General features: G+C 33.3%; 1 protein-coding gene across 4 annotated transcripts in view; it reads right to left on the reverse strand.

The window, feature by feature from the left end:
• The window catches only part of raw, a 66,637-nt gene extending 50,031 nt beyond the window's left edge, over nucleotides 1-16,606 (reverse strand). Inside the window, exons 1-3 of one of the 4 annotated variants that reach the window (XM_068772647.1) lie at nucleotides 16,210-16,409; nucleotides 14,764-14,851; nucleotides 14,519-14,668 (exon numbers count right to left, since the gene is read on the reverse strand). In XM_068772647.1, coding sequence (XP_068628748.1) covers nucleotides 14,519-14,592 — 74 coding nt within the window. In that variant the 5' untranslated portion in view covers nucleotides 14,593-14,668; nucleotides 14,764-14,851; nucleotides 16,210-16,409. Of the gene's footprint in view, nucleotides 1-14,518; nucleotides 14,852-16,209; nucleotides 16,410-16,590 lie in introns of those variants that run through there. The other 3 variants (XM_068772646.1, XM_068772645.1, XM_068772648.1) reach the window with 3 other exon arrangements.
• Nucleotides 16,607-16,709: the final 103 nt, after the last annotated feature.

Below are 16,709 nucleotides of genomic sequence, written 5' to 3' on the forward strand. Positions count from 1 at the left end.
TTAAATTATTTTCGTATTTTAATGCACTTTGTACAAATGATTACAACTCTACGTTATAAAAACCAAACTATAAATAAATTATTATACAATACGTAGCGATGTACCAGAATTGTACCCATATATTTTTATAAAACAGTTTAAAAATGAATTCTTTGCTGGTTGTATTCGGGAAGTGAACTTTCATTACTTAGAGTAATCTAATAAATTTAAGAATATCGAATCTCTGTGTGTCCCCGTGTAAAGACTTATGCGATTATCATTTTCATATGTACGATACAAATCAACGTGCAAGTATAGCACAGACTTCAATTCGCCTATGAGTTACCAAGAGCTGTCAGTGCGACGCGTGTGACGGCCACGTTCGTGCATTCACCAAAAATAAAATGAGTCGATCGCGGGGAGCTCGCCGCGATATTTTGGCAAGTCGGCCAGTGCGTGTCGCGAGTGCTCGATGATGCCATCGCCGTGGAGGATCGTGACGTCACCGCACATTTTCCAAACGTGGCCGCCAGACTAAAATAGTCCCCGCCCCGCCCCAGACCCCTCAGACCGTCACCGACAAATTTAGCGAGCCGAGGATACGACTCGATCGGCTGGGCATCATGCTGTCGAACTAAGATGCACAACAACAAGCTACACTTAATGAAAACCATCTCCTCTATATACAATACAAACGTCTTCAAAACGACCAGCATATGAAAATGTTACTATTCCCAATAGCAAAAAAAATTAGAAGCTATTTGGGAATGTCGCGGGAAGGGTTTTTTTCTATTTAATCCATATTGATAGCCGTATATTCAATAATAATATAAATAATAAAAACATTGAATCTTTCTTTTGATACGAACGTCGCTATTATTAAACAAAAACAACCATCTTAAAAGGAACAATACGGTCGCAGTCCAATAAATCAAAAATAAATAAAACTAATTTTAAAATGATCACTATATTTAGGCTTATTATAATAAACGATTAATTACAATACAAGTTTTTTTTCGATCATTCGAGGACTTTAGTTATAATTGATTTAAAATTTTAATTAGTATGCTTTATTATGGTACACGATTTCTTTTACATTATTCTAACACCTCTTTTCTGTTGTGATTGACGCCAAATGTTTAGAGTTAGCTAGAGACGGGCGTTCGAACTTGCTCTGTAGTTTTTATTTTAAAAAAAGTGTTATTTATACTCTTTTTCCTGGCAATTTTTCCGTTTTTTCTCTCCATAAGAACCTTCCTCGAGCTATAACGGTAATACAAAAAAATTGTCAAATTAGTCAAATAATTCTGGAAATGAGCCAGCTTAACGACAAAAAAAGCATGCTCTCCCGATAACTTAAGTTTATGTACTAAGAAAAATATATAAAGCTGTATTTTTTAAATATCCTTACTTCAAGCGGTAAGTTAGAGGTAAGTTAGTACAAAAAGAATTTAGTTTCACAAAAATATCATCATATACTAGTACAATAAAATTTGAAACAAATATATGGTATATATTTTAAATCTTTGATAGCAAACCTTATAGTTGTGGAATATTAAGTAACATTATACCAAGAACTATTACATAGAGGAATTTAGCGATGTACATTTCGATGTACTCACGTAGATATTATCCTTTTACTAAGGTACAATATTATACATGGAAGAGCCGAATACGCGCCACGCCTATTTTTTATAACATAGGCTTGTATGGCGTATGTGATAATTTTTTTATTTACAAGTGAGGTTAATACACCGTATATAACCGCTGTTGGAAAGGTTGTGTAGATTCCCTGTTCCCTACATAAGTATGAATAACTGTTTTGGAATAACAAAAAATATACTTTGTTTTATTTTTTTATAGTGGTGACGTCAGTTTATGCATGGTCCCCGCAGGCCCGCCATCGTGGCGCTAATCAAACATGCTAGCAAGAAAAGCTTTGTATGCACCGTGCATTGTATTACGCAAACCTCGACTAATTAGCAAACTCTGTCCGGAAGTCGTAAAGTATAAAACAATATTTAAAACTGCCTACATCACAACATTCTATACTTAATATTTACACACTCGACAACAATGACAGTTATTAAAATAATTAAAACAACTCCCGGTATGATAGCTAGATCTAGTATAAAATATAATTCCACACACATTCATTAATTAAAATATCCAGTATTTCGTCAATGTTTCAAATTTTTTTTAAATTTTCAGTATCATTAAAATATAGTTATGGTGCAGCAGAGGCAATCTAGAGGTGCGTAGTTTTAAAAGCGACGCATATGAAACGCTTACAAATATTTTTCAAAGATTTTATAATGAAAAGTTTTATAAATAAGTAGAGAAAAATTGTGCATGCCCATCAACTTAACATAGAGCTATTATTTTTTATATGAAATAAATAGTAACGCAAATCAACCTTTTGTCAAAATGTCGCGGTGAGACATAATATTCTGGTAATTTTATTAGCTGTTCCTACACAATGCCTTCCCAGTCAGAACATTACGTAACGCGTAAATTACAAATTTGCAACGTGGGTGACCGACTAAAGCTCTCAGTTTGAAATGCATGTGACTCTAACACACTACTAAGAAAGATCCTTTTTGAAAAAAGATAGTCTACCGACTAAAGCTCTCAGTTTGAAATGCATGTGACTCTAACACACTACTAAGAAAGATCCTTTTTGAAAAAAGATAGTCTATTCCGTTCTTCATTTTGTGATGATATCTTTCATCATCTTCATTATTTTATCTTTAGGACGTAAAATGTTAAATTTTGCACCCCACCCCGCCCCACCTCCAAAATTTCCAAGAGGTCCGATTGGCAGCGGTATCCACATTGTGGGTGAACGTCCTACGCGTTCCGATCCGTAGTCTTTACTCTAGCGGCCAACATTTCATTATCTATGGGGCTTGCCTACTGCTGCACTTAACTAATCCTCTGGGCCTCATTACTGATTTAACCTCAGAAAAATTTCGAGCAGCCCTCTCCATGGCTCGTTGAGCGATTGTGAGGTTGTGAGCTTCCTGCTTGAAAGAACTTATTCAGTAAAATTTAATTGTTCTTTGCCATTTATTGGCCGGGAGCGTTCACATGCAAAATAATTTGATACTAGCCACGGATCGAGCAGTGGCGTATGCCACAACCTCAATTGGAAATAAAACGCGTATGTCAAGGGCAGCCCCCGCCGAGTACTGATACAGGTTCGGAAACTCGAATCCTGTAATTTTAAATAGTTCACGGACCCCTCCGTTCCGTGAACTCGTTTCCGATGAAGATGTAAAAGCCTTCAAAAAAACTTTACATCAGACAATAGACAAGGGCAGCCCAGAAATCTCTACTCAGGGGCTAATAATTCTAGGTTCCGGACGAAGGTCCAAGAGGAAACCCTAACTAAGCTTAATTACTATATATTGACAGTCTAGGTTAAAGTACTTTAATGCTCTACAATCCTATGAAGCTATAATTTCCAAATGGCAAATAGCATGAAATACAAAATAAAATGTCTTTATACGATACACAAGAAGCGTTATCTAGAACAACAAGGTCATGTGCCATATAACATAACCGTATGAAATTCGCTTCGACAGATGGTAAGTACTTAGAAGTATAACATATCTAACCGCAAGAAAAGGAAAGTAGAATATGAAAGAGAACGACTGATCAAACCCCATATTTCCCACACTTGATCCGACGAAGAAAGGTGTATAATGGTATTGTTTGCCCAGACACAAACATGGTAACAATTACTCATTTATTAACCTAGAGAATTACTTTCACAGTAATATATACACGTTTGGAATATTTTTTTTATATCTTTAGTGAAATAGAATAAATATAATTTGCAAATAAACATTTTAAGGCTTGCGTTATTATAAAAACTGTTATGATATGTATCCCATATCATTGTTACCGCTATCTTAGTATTTATTTGTTTATTAGAATTTAACGAGGTTATTAGCGGCCATATAATAGGTTACAATAATAAACCTAAATTTTTTATCTCTGAAATAAAGAGAAGACGGTCATTCCAGATATAAAAATATAACTTTATTATTGTATATATACACTTAGTATTGAGAAAATTTAGGAAAATTGTGCGCATTATTTTTTTTTATCCGTAAATAATTCTAGATGCCATACATTGTTATCAAACTACAAGACGACACTAAGTTTTAAAAATAACAAAATTAAACTAAGTATCAACTCCTATTAATTGGTTTTTAATAGTCTCCTTCATAATCAATGAATCGTTGCAAGCTGTAAAACCTTTGTGAGAAGCAGTGGGCCCACATTTCTTTGTCTTCTCCAAAACGTTTATGATAGCAGCCATTGTTTACAAAGTTTTTGTGAATTTGAAGCACCAACGAAAGATTCCATAAACATTTCACGACACAATGCATATATAATCGTGCAAAATAAAATTTAAATCTTTGTCATACTTGTATCATATGTCGCACAACTCTGATGTTAGTTTCCTTAGTTGCTGTTGAATAATTTCCCTTACGCAGATCATCGCTTAGATTTGTACAACCGCGTGTGCACTCGATAAACTAGTTTGAAATTTATTATCAAAAGTCAACCAAAATTTATCTGAGACTGCAACGATAATCGTAATAAATCGTACAATTATAATATTATATTAGAGGGACCGGAAAGTAATGTCGCTTTCTTAAGGTAAATTCACACGACTACGTTTTTAACAAGTTTTTATTTCTAATCAACAATATATTCACCTTCATTGTAAACAATCCTTTGCCATCTAGTATACAAATTTTCAATGCCGAAGTGGTAAAAATTAATCGGTTTTTTCTGTAAAATATATCGACAGAAACAACATTACTTTCTGATGCGCCTAATATTAATGTAATTGTATTTTTCAAATATTACAGGACACAGTTTATATTCCTATATTTTATACATTATAGTGTGCACATAGCAGATATTGAAATAAGAGTGATGACATTAATTAAATGATTAAAGCATACTGTTTTATGTGTAAACACCGATAATGTTAACAAAACCAAAATAGTCATATCAGCCGACAGACGCCCACTGTAAGGCACCTTATCTGCCATCAGTCCACCTAGTGGGAGGCCTAGCCACGGCTCGTTGTCGCCACTTGAGAACCTTTCGACCCCAACGGCCACCGATTGCCTTGCCCACTGCCACTTCAGACGTACAATTTTTCTACCTTCGTTCTTCTGCGAATCTATTTATTGATCACTTCGAAAATAGCTGTCTCCGCTGCTCTTTGAGTGACCTCAAATCTACTTATTAGATCACATGTCGAATCCACAGGTCATTACCGGCAAACCATATACCTTCGTCTTAAGGTATTGCGGTATTTTGGATGAGAAAATGTTTCGGAGCCTCCCGCACGCTACCCATTCGAGTTGGATTCGAAGAGAGATCTCTTTCTCGAAGTTGGACTTACCGAGTCGCGAGTGAGAGACTTTTGAGACTTTGACATCCGCTTATTGCGCCGTCTACAACTGTACTCATCATCAAATAATTGCAGAACCACTTCGCACTACTTCATTGACTTGAGAGGCAGTTCAGCAAAGCGATGCAAAAAAGATTTAAATGGAAAATATCTTTTAATTTACAAATAACACATATTTCATCACTTTCTTCAAAAAGGCCTTAATTTTGAGTGATTTTTTGTTTATATGTCATATGCGCCGTAACTGTTATACAACTACAGGAAAGTCTAAGTAATATACGAGGATGTATAAATGAACTTTAAATAGTGATGTACAAATGGAATAGTAATAGTAAGAAATATCTAGTAATTTTGTGTTGCTCTTTGATAATTGTTAATATAACCTATAAAAGCAATTAATAGCAATAGTAATTTAAAAGTAGTATCAATAAACTAAGAATTAGAAAACTATAAAAACACGTTATACTTTTGTAGTCTTAAATAACCTGGTTAAATGTAATAAAGTGACACTATATTTAGATTTATCTTACTATTTATATTTCCAAGCTTACCGCAGCTATAAAAAATATCACGCGATTTATATATTAAATATTATTGGATTTTACTAATACACGCACACGCGTTATGCATTTAGCTTTACAAAAAATTATTCATTTATTAATGATGAATAAGTTTTTAGTCATGAACGAAGCAACGGGTCGAGGTTGACATTCAACAAAAAGTATTTTGCCGAATGCTACGTTATCGGCCGCTAATGACTAATAAAAACATCAGTACACATAAAAAAGACAAAGTAATAAGGTACAATACACATATTACGTGTACTTTTTTAATAGTCGATATCATATAGCGAATAAATTAGAAGAATTAGAATCAACATACGGTTTTAAAAAATAACCAATTAAGCAATTTATTTACAACTAAAGAACAAATTGGCGATCGATTGAAATAATTTATTTTATTACAATAATAAATATAGAAAACATTTTTATTAGATCGATATATCAAAATAATCACACCAGATAGCGCGGAACAGATCCGGTCGATTCTTTGGGAAATCCGGGTAAGACCTATGTCCAGCAATAGACATCGTATGGCTGACATGATGTTAATGATAAAAAGTTAATGTCTGATTTTAATTAAAAGTTTTTTTTTAACTGCACCTTTTTTAGATTAAGGAGGTTGTCTCTTAAATAGTTTGGAGAAAAGACTAAGGAGTAACTATTGCTCTCTTCTTAAATGACGGCTACTCTTAAATAGGATCTGCAGGCACGGGAGAAGATAATTAACAATAATACACGTTTAGTATAGAAAAAAAAGCATCCCATCAAGATAATCGAGAAAATTGTGTACTAACGCTTGTAAAATGCATCTACCTGGCGAATTGTCATCGACAAGATCGATCGGCATCTGTTTATTGTTGAAAACTGTCTCATAATACTTCTGTAAAACCGTCATACAGTTCTACCCCAATAGAAGTTTTATTGTCTTCACGAGCAACGCCATAAATGTTGAATATTTTTGTATATAATAACTGATGAGCAATTAATAATCCATTTATTGCCCATGAAAAAAAATCACACGTCTTCAATTTTCACCTAGATCCAATCTCGTGCATATATTCTACATAATCTGCTTTTACTGTCTGTTTTTAACGTATATTCAGTAATGTTCTACGACATAATTACTCATGAAACAGGAGTAAATAATCGCAAAGGATTTAAATAGCAGCAGCGTAAATGTTAAAATAGCAAACAGTCCGCTGTTGTCTGAAAGAACAGCAACAACAGTTGGGCGAACATTACAAAGTCGATCAGATACGTTACCCTCTAACCGTGTGTAGGTATAGTTATAACCATTTAATGGATTCAGGCGTTACATTGCGGAAGTCCATCCTGAATAAGAAAGGACCAATATCTAGCCACCTCCGCACATGCAGTGGTTGTCGTGCATGAAAGTGCACCGCCCGCCAGCCCGCTCGTAAATGCGCATGCGACAGACAATGCCAACTACACAACCGCCACCGTAAATTCACTCAACACGTGTTTCACCCCTCCACGGGGCATCTTCAGGAGTTGTTACACAGATTAGTGCTAAACACCGAGTGAGTCAGCTATAGTTATAACCCACTAGTAACCTTCTTAAAATTATTGCTTGAAAAACTTTCAACAGTGGCCATGGTATTTTGTAAATAAAATGACAATATAATCATTTTAAAACAAACAACAAGTTCTTATTAATATTTTTTTCAACTTAGTAAATATTATCATATTCATTTAAACAAAACGCAATTTATTTTTATTCAAATATGTATAAAAATTACTAACACCGCAAAATTTACAAAGGAGAAAAAGATAAAACAATTAATAAATTATAGCGTATTTTTTTTATTTATTCTATACATATTTTCTACCTGAAAAAAGAGAGTTTCTCAAACTGTTTACTATTAAAAGTCAACTGAATATGATTTAAAAATCCTGATATAAGGTTTATTTCATTGTTTCTGACCGCCTAACGCTGACATAGTTTAAGGTTTAACGTTTTGTAAGACAGCGATCCACGTCTATTGTGCAAGTAAACATTTGAAAGATGTGCAACAGAAAGAAGCGAGGGTGCTCAGAGATAAGATAAGTGAGTCGTGTAAACAACATTCAGTGTAACGTAACGATATTCACCATTTACAAAAGCATCTAGCGGCCATTCATTGCTGAAATCGCGCGCGACATACAATCGCTTCTGAGAAATCCGGCCGAGTTTCCTGGAAGCGCTAGTACACGCACACACGGTCGCGGCATAAAGACGCGGGCACACCGTCGCCCGCGACCCTGATAACACGCAGCCGTGACGACAACTTGAGTCGCATCGACTTATATTGCGTGCCAGGCTCGTCTTACATCTAATCAAACAATTTGCACCGTGCTACTTACAATAATGCCGTCAACATACACCGCTAAAAAGGTGACAAGCGCATACACATTCAATTCCATCTACGCGCGGAAACGGCATACTTGTTTGAAAAGGCCAATTTACATGTTAAACTATAAAGAACGAAAAACAATTTTGCGTGCAAACTATTCATAGGGAATGTTAGTGCAGGAAAATCTTTTAAATTTTGGTACAACACTTGATAAAAAAATTTCAAATAGTCTTGTTGTAGGACTTTTCTTCGTTTGTGAAGGTCGTAACCGTCTTAAAAAGCCATGACCGAATCGACGATACGTTCTTTCCATACAATCATCTCCTTTTTGAACGGTATTTTTTCTTTGTTATATATGTACAAAGGTATCCTGTATTTTTATGAAAATTACCTTTAAATATTCTTTCGATATTTTCAGTTGCATCAGTACTACGACTTAAATAATTTGGTACCTTCTTTAAAATATACAGTCCAGTCGAAATTTCGACTATCTCATTTCTTACTGTTTGGACAAAGACTTTCATTAATGTCGCAAAGTCGCTTTATAAGAATGCCTGCACAATCTATAATAAACTGATTAATTATTCACAATTTTTTCAATAAATATCTATCAAAATTTATTTCATACAATATTTATAACGATTACATAATTTTTTTCGCATAATAACAAATTAAATAACAAACTGTTAAAACGATTTTAAACAAACTAAATAGATATGGACGATGAATGGAAATTGTTTATTGTTTGTTCATTGTTAAGCTTTATTAAGCTAAGTGTAATCAATGAGTTTCAAAAGTGTTAAAAAAGTAGTTGTTATTATATATTAATAATTACTATATACGAAAAAAAAGTTTTTTCTAAAATAACGTCTATAAGAATGGAGTCTCCTAACAGTCCTACGCTTAAAGGTCTCGCAGAGATTGTCAACATAAACCACATAAAAAAATATTCTTTTTTTCCTTACCTCTTTTTATTTTATTAATAAGTTATCGTAATTTTAAAGTTACAGGACGTGTTTTTTTTTTTCAATTAAAACATTTTAAATTACTATTATTCTATTAATTATCATCTATTCATAATAAATGTGTATACATACAAACGTCACATTTTCGTAAAATAAAATGATATAGATTTAACTAAGAATACACATATCTGGAATAACTACCTAAAGATATATAAAATTTCTGTAGATATTCGATGTTAAAGAAACCCCGGAAGATAAGATATGTGTTCTTATTATTTTATAGTCGATCCGGGGAATTTTTTGATCATTATCGAGTTCAGTGAATAATTTATTTTGCCTTACACGAATTGTCACCAAAACACAATAATACCCGTATTATTTAAAAAAAAAGCAAAGTTCTACAACACTATCATATTAGGAAGGAGATTTAAAAACATCTTTTGTGGCTTTATATAGTATTGGAAAAAGACAGCATAAAAATTAGATTTACGACTAACAAGCAAAAAATACATGCAAATATTAATTAATGCTGATTAATTTTGTCTTAGTCATCCCAAACCATTAGAATATCTAGCGTATCAGTTAGCTAAGGCTGAAGACCACGTGTTTAATTATTGTAATAATAATCGGTAGACGAACAATAGTATCCGTCATTGTCCAGCCAGTAGCCCACCCGCAAGGCCGCTTAACCGCAGAACTGACGGCTGCTGGAGCTTTAAGGTTCTGAAGAACGTCCTTTATCGAGGTGGACAGTCGTTCTTACTAAGGTCGTTTCCAACCTGACCTATCCTGCGGCTGAAACTACGAAGATTATGATGTCACTTATTAGAAAATTAAAAACAAAATTAACACTCGACTTTTGATTTGGCACGTCTGGTAGAAGAGTAAGGATAGAAAGCGAGAAGAATTTTATTTATGGCTTAGCTAAAAATGAATACAGACAACTTATTATAAGACGACCAACAACGGGAACCCTTAGTGCAGCTTAACTCGCACTACAGCACTGATTTTTAGTATGGGACCCTTCGTCTGTCTTTGGGTATACAGAAGCATTTCGCAATAGTCTGAATGTATATAAAGTAAATCAAACAAAGTGTATGCATAAAAGATTAATATCAAAATTAATAATTCTGGGTGGTATCATTACACCTACGACAATTTCTAAAAGTAATTCGTGATGGAAGACACATACATATAACTCCGCGTAACATCAGTTCGCTACTAAAAACGCTGAAAGCTGAATTCCAGCGTCAAGCTTGGTTTTCACCAACCCGTGAATTTCGAAAGTTAGGTCACATGTGAAAACCCCTTCAAAATGCTTTATGATGTCTGAGTTAGCGGTCAATATAAATTGACCGCAAACGCATTAAACAATAACTAGATTTTTTATTCCATTTTACCATAAACTACGTTGTTCTGGGTATAAGTATTACTTAACTTAAGGTTACGCACCATTCATTTGCTTCTTCAGTAGTGAAACATTAGTGAATTATTCTGATTGCGTAAAAAGTATACACGGAGATTATTTATAGGTGTAATAGGCTTTAAAGGGGTGAAAGTACAGCGCATTTGTTTGAAACTTTTAAAGTCTTATATCTCTAACCAACTACCTAGTATATTGCTTGATGTTATTACAAGCCTCTTGACAATACTAAAGCTGGAAAAAATTTCTTTAAAAAAACTAACCGAAGCCGTTGATTAATGCCTGTAAATGCTAATAGTAATTTATAGCGCATAAACTATCGAATGCGCGAAGTTCAAAGCGAACTGTCAAATGCGCAATCAACAGTCTGTAAATTTATGAAATTTTTCACATTTCTGTGGAATTTAAAATTTCATTTTGCCAAAAAAACCTTCATCAAACTATTATAAAACCGAAAATGATGAATTAAGTCAAGTAAGTAAAACAAAAAACATGTTATAATAACCGAAGCAAAGTTCCATCAGCGACGTAGGTGCAAAATAAGAATGTAATTTAATACAGTTATCGACCCACATAACACAATGCATAACATCGTAGAACGAATTGCTTCACAATAGTGGTCACTTGCTTTGACATATACGATCTTGAATTAAATAATGAACTTCGTATTGAACGAGCTGTCAAAGAGGAAGGGTTCAATAGAATGATCAGAGAGCAACGAGGTCAGGAAGTCCAACCAAACGGTCAACACTGACGATCTGTCGCAGTTAATAGAGTACAATAAATTACAATTGCCAACCATTCACTTACAATAAACTATTAAAAGCATATTAATGTTTATTATTTTTTAAGGCAAACGTGTTCACAAATGTTACTAACCATTTATTGTTCTATTTTTATTGAAGATAAGCCTGTGGATATCGTAGTTATATATTTATTGATGTCTTAATTTAGCTCAGCTGAGTTAAGTGAGGTGTTAACGTGTTTAGTCTTTTTTTATTAATTATATTTTTGTATCGTAGGAGTGATTTTCTTATAATGTATGGTTTTTTTTCTTTCGTTTACTGATCGCAGACAGTTTAGAGAGGGAGTGACGCTATTTGATACAGATTTTTCTTCTCCCAGCTGCGAATTAAGCGACAACAAAACAAATATACAGTTGTGGACATATAATTAAAACTTATCATAGACAAGATTGCTGAAAAAAGAAGGGAGAGGCTTATGCGTTTCAGTGTAAAATTACGGACCAAGTCACTTTTTTTTTATATAAATCATGAGTGTGATGTTTTCCTTCTCAGAAGTAATTAGTTATGTTATTAAATAGCACATGAATAGAGCAAACAGGATCAGGAATAAAACAATTAAAATACTGATTTTTTATAACAAATTTTATTTATTATTGATATTAACAAAATCAAATAGTAAATCTGAATAAATAATTAGGAAAAAAAATTACATTTTAATACATTAATAGTATGCCTACGGCAAGCGCAGCGTACGTCTTGCCATTCGGTACACAAAAGACCTTGTTAAGATCAGAAGATGCAAGATGCAAACAGCTTCAAACGGGTCTTTTGAGAGACTTCGTCCATGATGGTCGCCTTTCAGCTGAAATGATGTCTACTGCTTTCAATTACTGCTTCACACTGGCGAGGCATCAACTCCATCTACTTTTGTCATTTCACAAGAGAAATACGATTTCCGTTCTTCTATTAAACCGTCGTGCAGCTTTTCTTAAGTTTCCGATTTGGAACCTATTTCTTACGTCACATGTTGTATGTTCTATTAGACTTCTAGGCTGTTAACTAGTCTAACACAAACTGACTGAGAACTGATTGACCGATATGAGAAATTCCCTTACGATGCGTGCAGTATGCTTTGAATTAATATGGTGCAATGTCCAAATAACCGAAACGAAAACACGTCATAAGGTAACAATGCTTCTTCCATTATATTTTTGTATTGGATTTGATCTATGCTTTCTTTCATCTGTTTTACAGGTCATTAATACTACGTCCAGAAAAGTATGCCAAAATTTCCCACCAATATTTAATGATACTTTTGTGCACTTTAAACGCTTTCTTCGGATGGTTTCATGCATTTCGTATCCCATAAGCACATGCTTATTTTTTTCATTTTAGAAAAGAGAACATTGTTCAGTTTTCATACCTTCTTACAATTGCAAGACTGCTATTCCTACGGCATCTTTTTTACATGGGCACCTAACCTTCTTCTACAAAATGCCTTTGAATAGCCCATGCCGTGATTGTTTAAGGTTGTTTCGGGTTTTGTACTTAGCAACTCAATGCCCTTCCTTAAAAAGGGTTTTGTATTGCTAAACGAACTTCGATCATCTCGACGTGATTAATTTCTTCAATTAAGTACACTGGAAATATTTGAAAGGAGTTTGATGCGTGGCATTAATTATTCGCAGTGTGGTCATGCATCGTTTCTGAGCTATCCAAGTGATAGACTATCTTTTAATGCGGCAAATTAATTTCGCGAAGAGTTATTATTACTTCTCTTGTAAATTTGTTAACAAATCTTATTTTTCCCTTTGTTTTCGCGAGAAACTACCACCTATAAGACGTTTACAGTACCAAAAGCCGCCAAAACAGATCAATCGTCGAATCCAACTTGACTGCTCGCAGACACAGCGCTATTCGAGGTTGTATTGTGTATGCTTGGGGTAGCTTAGTACTAAGCTCACAGTCGCTCAACGAGCCCTGGAGAGAGCAATGCTCGGGATTTCTCTATGAGATCGTATCAAGAACTAGGAGGTGCATACACTGATTAAAGAAAACCGACATAGCCTGTCATAGATTGGCAAGTTGAAGTGTCAGTCCACACAGCGTGTGGTATTTGTGAATAATACCAATTGTTGACAATGCCAAATAATTGACAAATTAGGCTCTCGTTCAACGTTGCGACTGACCGCTGTGACGTTTTCATTTGAAAGATCTAGTCGAACACTCCTAGGTATTGACAGATTATGTATCTAGCCCGTCGGCTCGAATTTATTGACCCAATATTTAACATCGGTTCAAGAAGGACGTTTATGTTGACACAAAATATAATAAATTTTTCAATATGTAATGTATACAAATCTGCCTATTTCAGCTTTAGCGGGTTTCTAATAATTTTACGTAATTTTGTATGGAAATAGAATTGACTATAACAAATACCATTCTTGTTCCAATTGGCCACTGTTGGAAAACAGAGTTCTCGTATAAAAGCCCGTTAATTTCCAACAAAAATATTAAACTAATTTAACTTCGGCATCATGTAAGACATTCCCACATGCCGCATATCCTTTGTTTACCGCAAAAAAATTTACCCGACCGCATAATTTCACGAAATTCAGCAGTTATTTAACCGCTCTTGCGTTCTAACACTAATCGGTTATTTTATATGAGCTGGCTGCAATAGATCTATACAAACTAATCACATGCTACCTTAAAACTTAATATTCTTGACATGATTAATGAAATACCTCAATTCCTTTTTCAAAGTTTTACATTTTGCGTAATAGAAAATTTTGAAAAAAGAATTTACATTTCTATACACGCGGTCGTGTTGGACATCAGTCCAATATCATATTTTTCATTTTTCATTTTAAATTGCCTAGCCGCACTTTCCAAAACTAGAAAAATTCGAATGATTTTAATATGAATTCTTTGGCCTGTTTTAATTTTTAAAACAACAACTAATTTAACATTGTAACTGACGCGAGCACGTTTCATTTCATAGTTAATATACGTTTTTACAATTAATACTTTGTATTGACTTACTTTGTGAAGCTGGAGGTGACACTGAAATCCGCGGCGGCGGCGGCGACCCGGCGCTCCGCAGCCGCGTCCACCATTCCTCAGCATCACCGCGACGAGCATCACTCGCTGGTCGCGCCAACCCGCACTTATCTCACCACCACCGCACCGTCACTACCACACTCACACCATGTACATACATAACAACTACCACACGCCGATCCGACACCTAATCATGCGGTAGATATTTAATACATATATAAACTCACGGAATCTCCGCGGTATTTTAACACAGGAATAATGCTTGCTGTTCTTTAACTGCTTTTAAAGACATATAAGAATCAAGGAATCATAGATCTGAAACAAAAAAATCATGTTAATAGCCATAACTTATGTCAACTTTATCTTTATTGTTTAGTTTATGTAACAGTATCAATATTTGTTTTAAATAATAATTCATAACTTATAAGTAATAAATTACTTATCATGAAAAATAATCTTTTGAAAGTGAAAAATAGACAATTCTAACATATAATAACTGCAAAGTTCAGACTGTTAACAAGCTCATATTGTCTGTTATATAATGAAATATTAAAATAAAAATCTTATAAGCAATCCAGACATACGACAAGTATAAAAATGTGAGCTAGTAATATTATAGTTATCTTATTATAAATATATTATAAAAAATACAATGTTAGAAGAGCTATAAATGATTTATTAATAATATGTAGCCATATTAAACAAATAGCTACATACTTTTGTTTATAAAATATATATAAACTAATTTTTTCATCAGGTTCATAAAACATTTAAAATTAGGTAGCAATACGCAAATACAAATTTATTTTTGGATGTATGGCTGAATTGATGATGATGCAAATTTATTAATAATAAGTTAATATTTACTGCCCGGTTTTGACATAAACAGAAACTATAACAACATTACTAAATATTTCAAAACTTTAAAGATATGATTATTGCTTATAAAGCCATAGATTTTTCTTATATTCCTAATGGTTAAAATATTAAAGCATAATTTAAGAAATATGAAAAATGTACTTCATTCTGTAAATATTCAATCCAAACACAATTAAATTAATTTATAAAATATTCATAGACCAAGACAATGTTATCAGTAATAGACTGTTTAAAGGCATTACATATCACATAAAAAATCTTGCATTCAAAAATATTCATCAATTGGATTGTATTTCAGAAAAGCTACCAAAAAACTTTGTTTGAAAGCTTGGCAAATTTTACTAAGCTCTCTAAGTTTTAATCTATTTTCCCAAAAATGCTTTGTTAACACTGAAATATATACATAACATGGATATTGATACATTTGCAATAAATATTCTTTTTATAAACAATGTAAATAAAAGAATTCCAATAAGAAAGAGCACCAATCACTACAGGAACACTAAAATGTTTAAAACAGAATAGATTAAGTTAAAAGTAGGTAATAATATAGCCAATATACAAGTTGTTTTCATTGCTGTTTAATAAATGCAATAAGGTGGAATATATGCTATAGACTATCAGTAATCGCTCATAACGGTGTATTTAACAGATTATTAATACGCAGTCAACATACGTTTAATAAATTCGATAATATTGTAAAAGTATTCATGATAGTGGGGTGCAAACATAGAGCAGCTACTTACAATATTATGAGATCATCGATACAACAAATAAATTTAAATATGACTCACCCGTCTATGTACTTGCTACAAAAAGACCGTGTAGGTTATCATTATCACACAGTAGGTACACACGTCATAGATACCACAAATGTTAATGTTTATAAAGGAATATTGAAAATAACATTGTATTAGTTTCTAAAAATTTACATCTAACGAATATCGTTATTAATTTCACGAATACTATGCCTAATAAAATTTATTCCATATCTTTAGGTTGGTGAAAAGGGAAGAGAAACAAAACTAAAAGTACATTTTGTTCTATTTTCTTCTATTGCCTTTCTCAAATTATACCAGCAGAGCCACCTATGGATTGCATTCTAAACTACCAAATGTGTACTGTTACAAATATCATGTTTGGTCATTAATACTATTTGGGACTGGTATATTTACCATAAGTACATTGAGTACGCACTGCTTTAGATAAAATATCCAATTGATAAAATTCTTACAATATTTTGGCACTTCTGATTGGTCTTAAATATAAGGGTTACCTTTATAAAACTATCAAC

Source organism: Battus philenor, unplaced genomic scaffold (genome assembly GCF_028537555.1).
Source record: "Battus philenor isolate CCGP_79_NKW_IND1 unplaced genomic scaffold, ilBatPhil1.0.hap1 SCAF_5, whole genome shotgun sequence".
Taxonomy (NCBI): Eukaryota; Metazoa; Arthropoda; class Insecta; order Lepidoptera; family Papilionidae; genus Battus; species Battus philenor.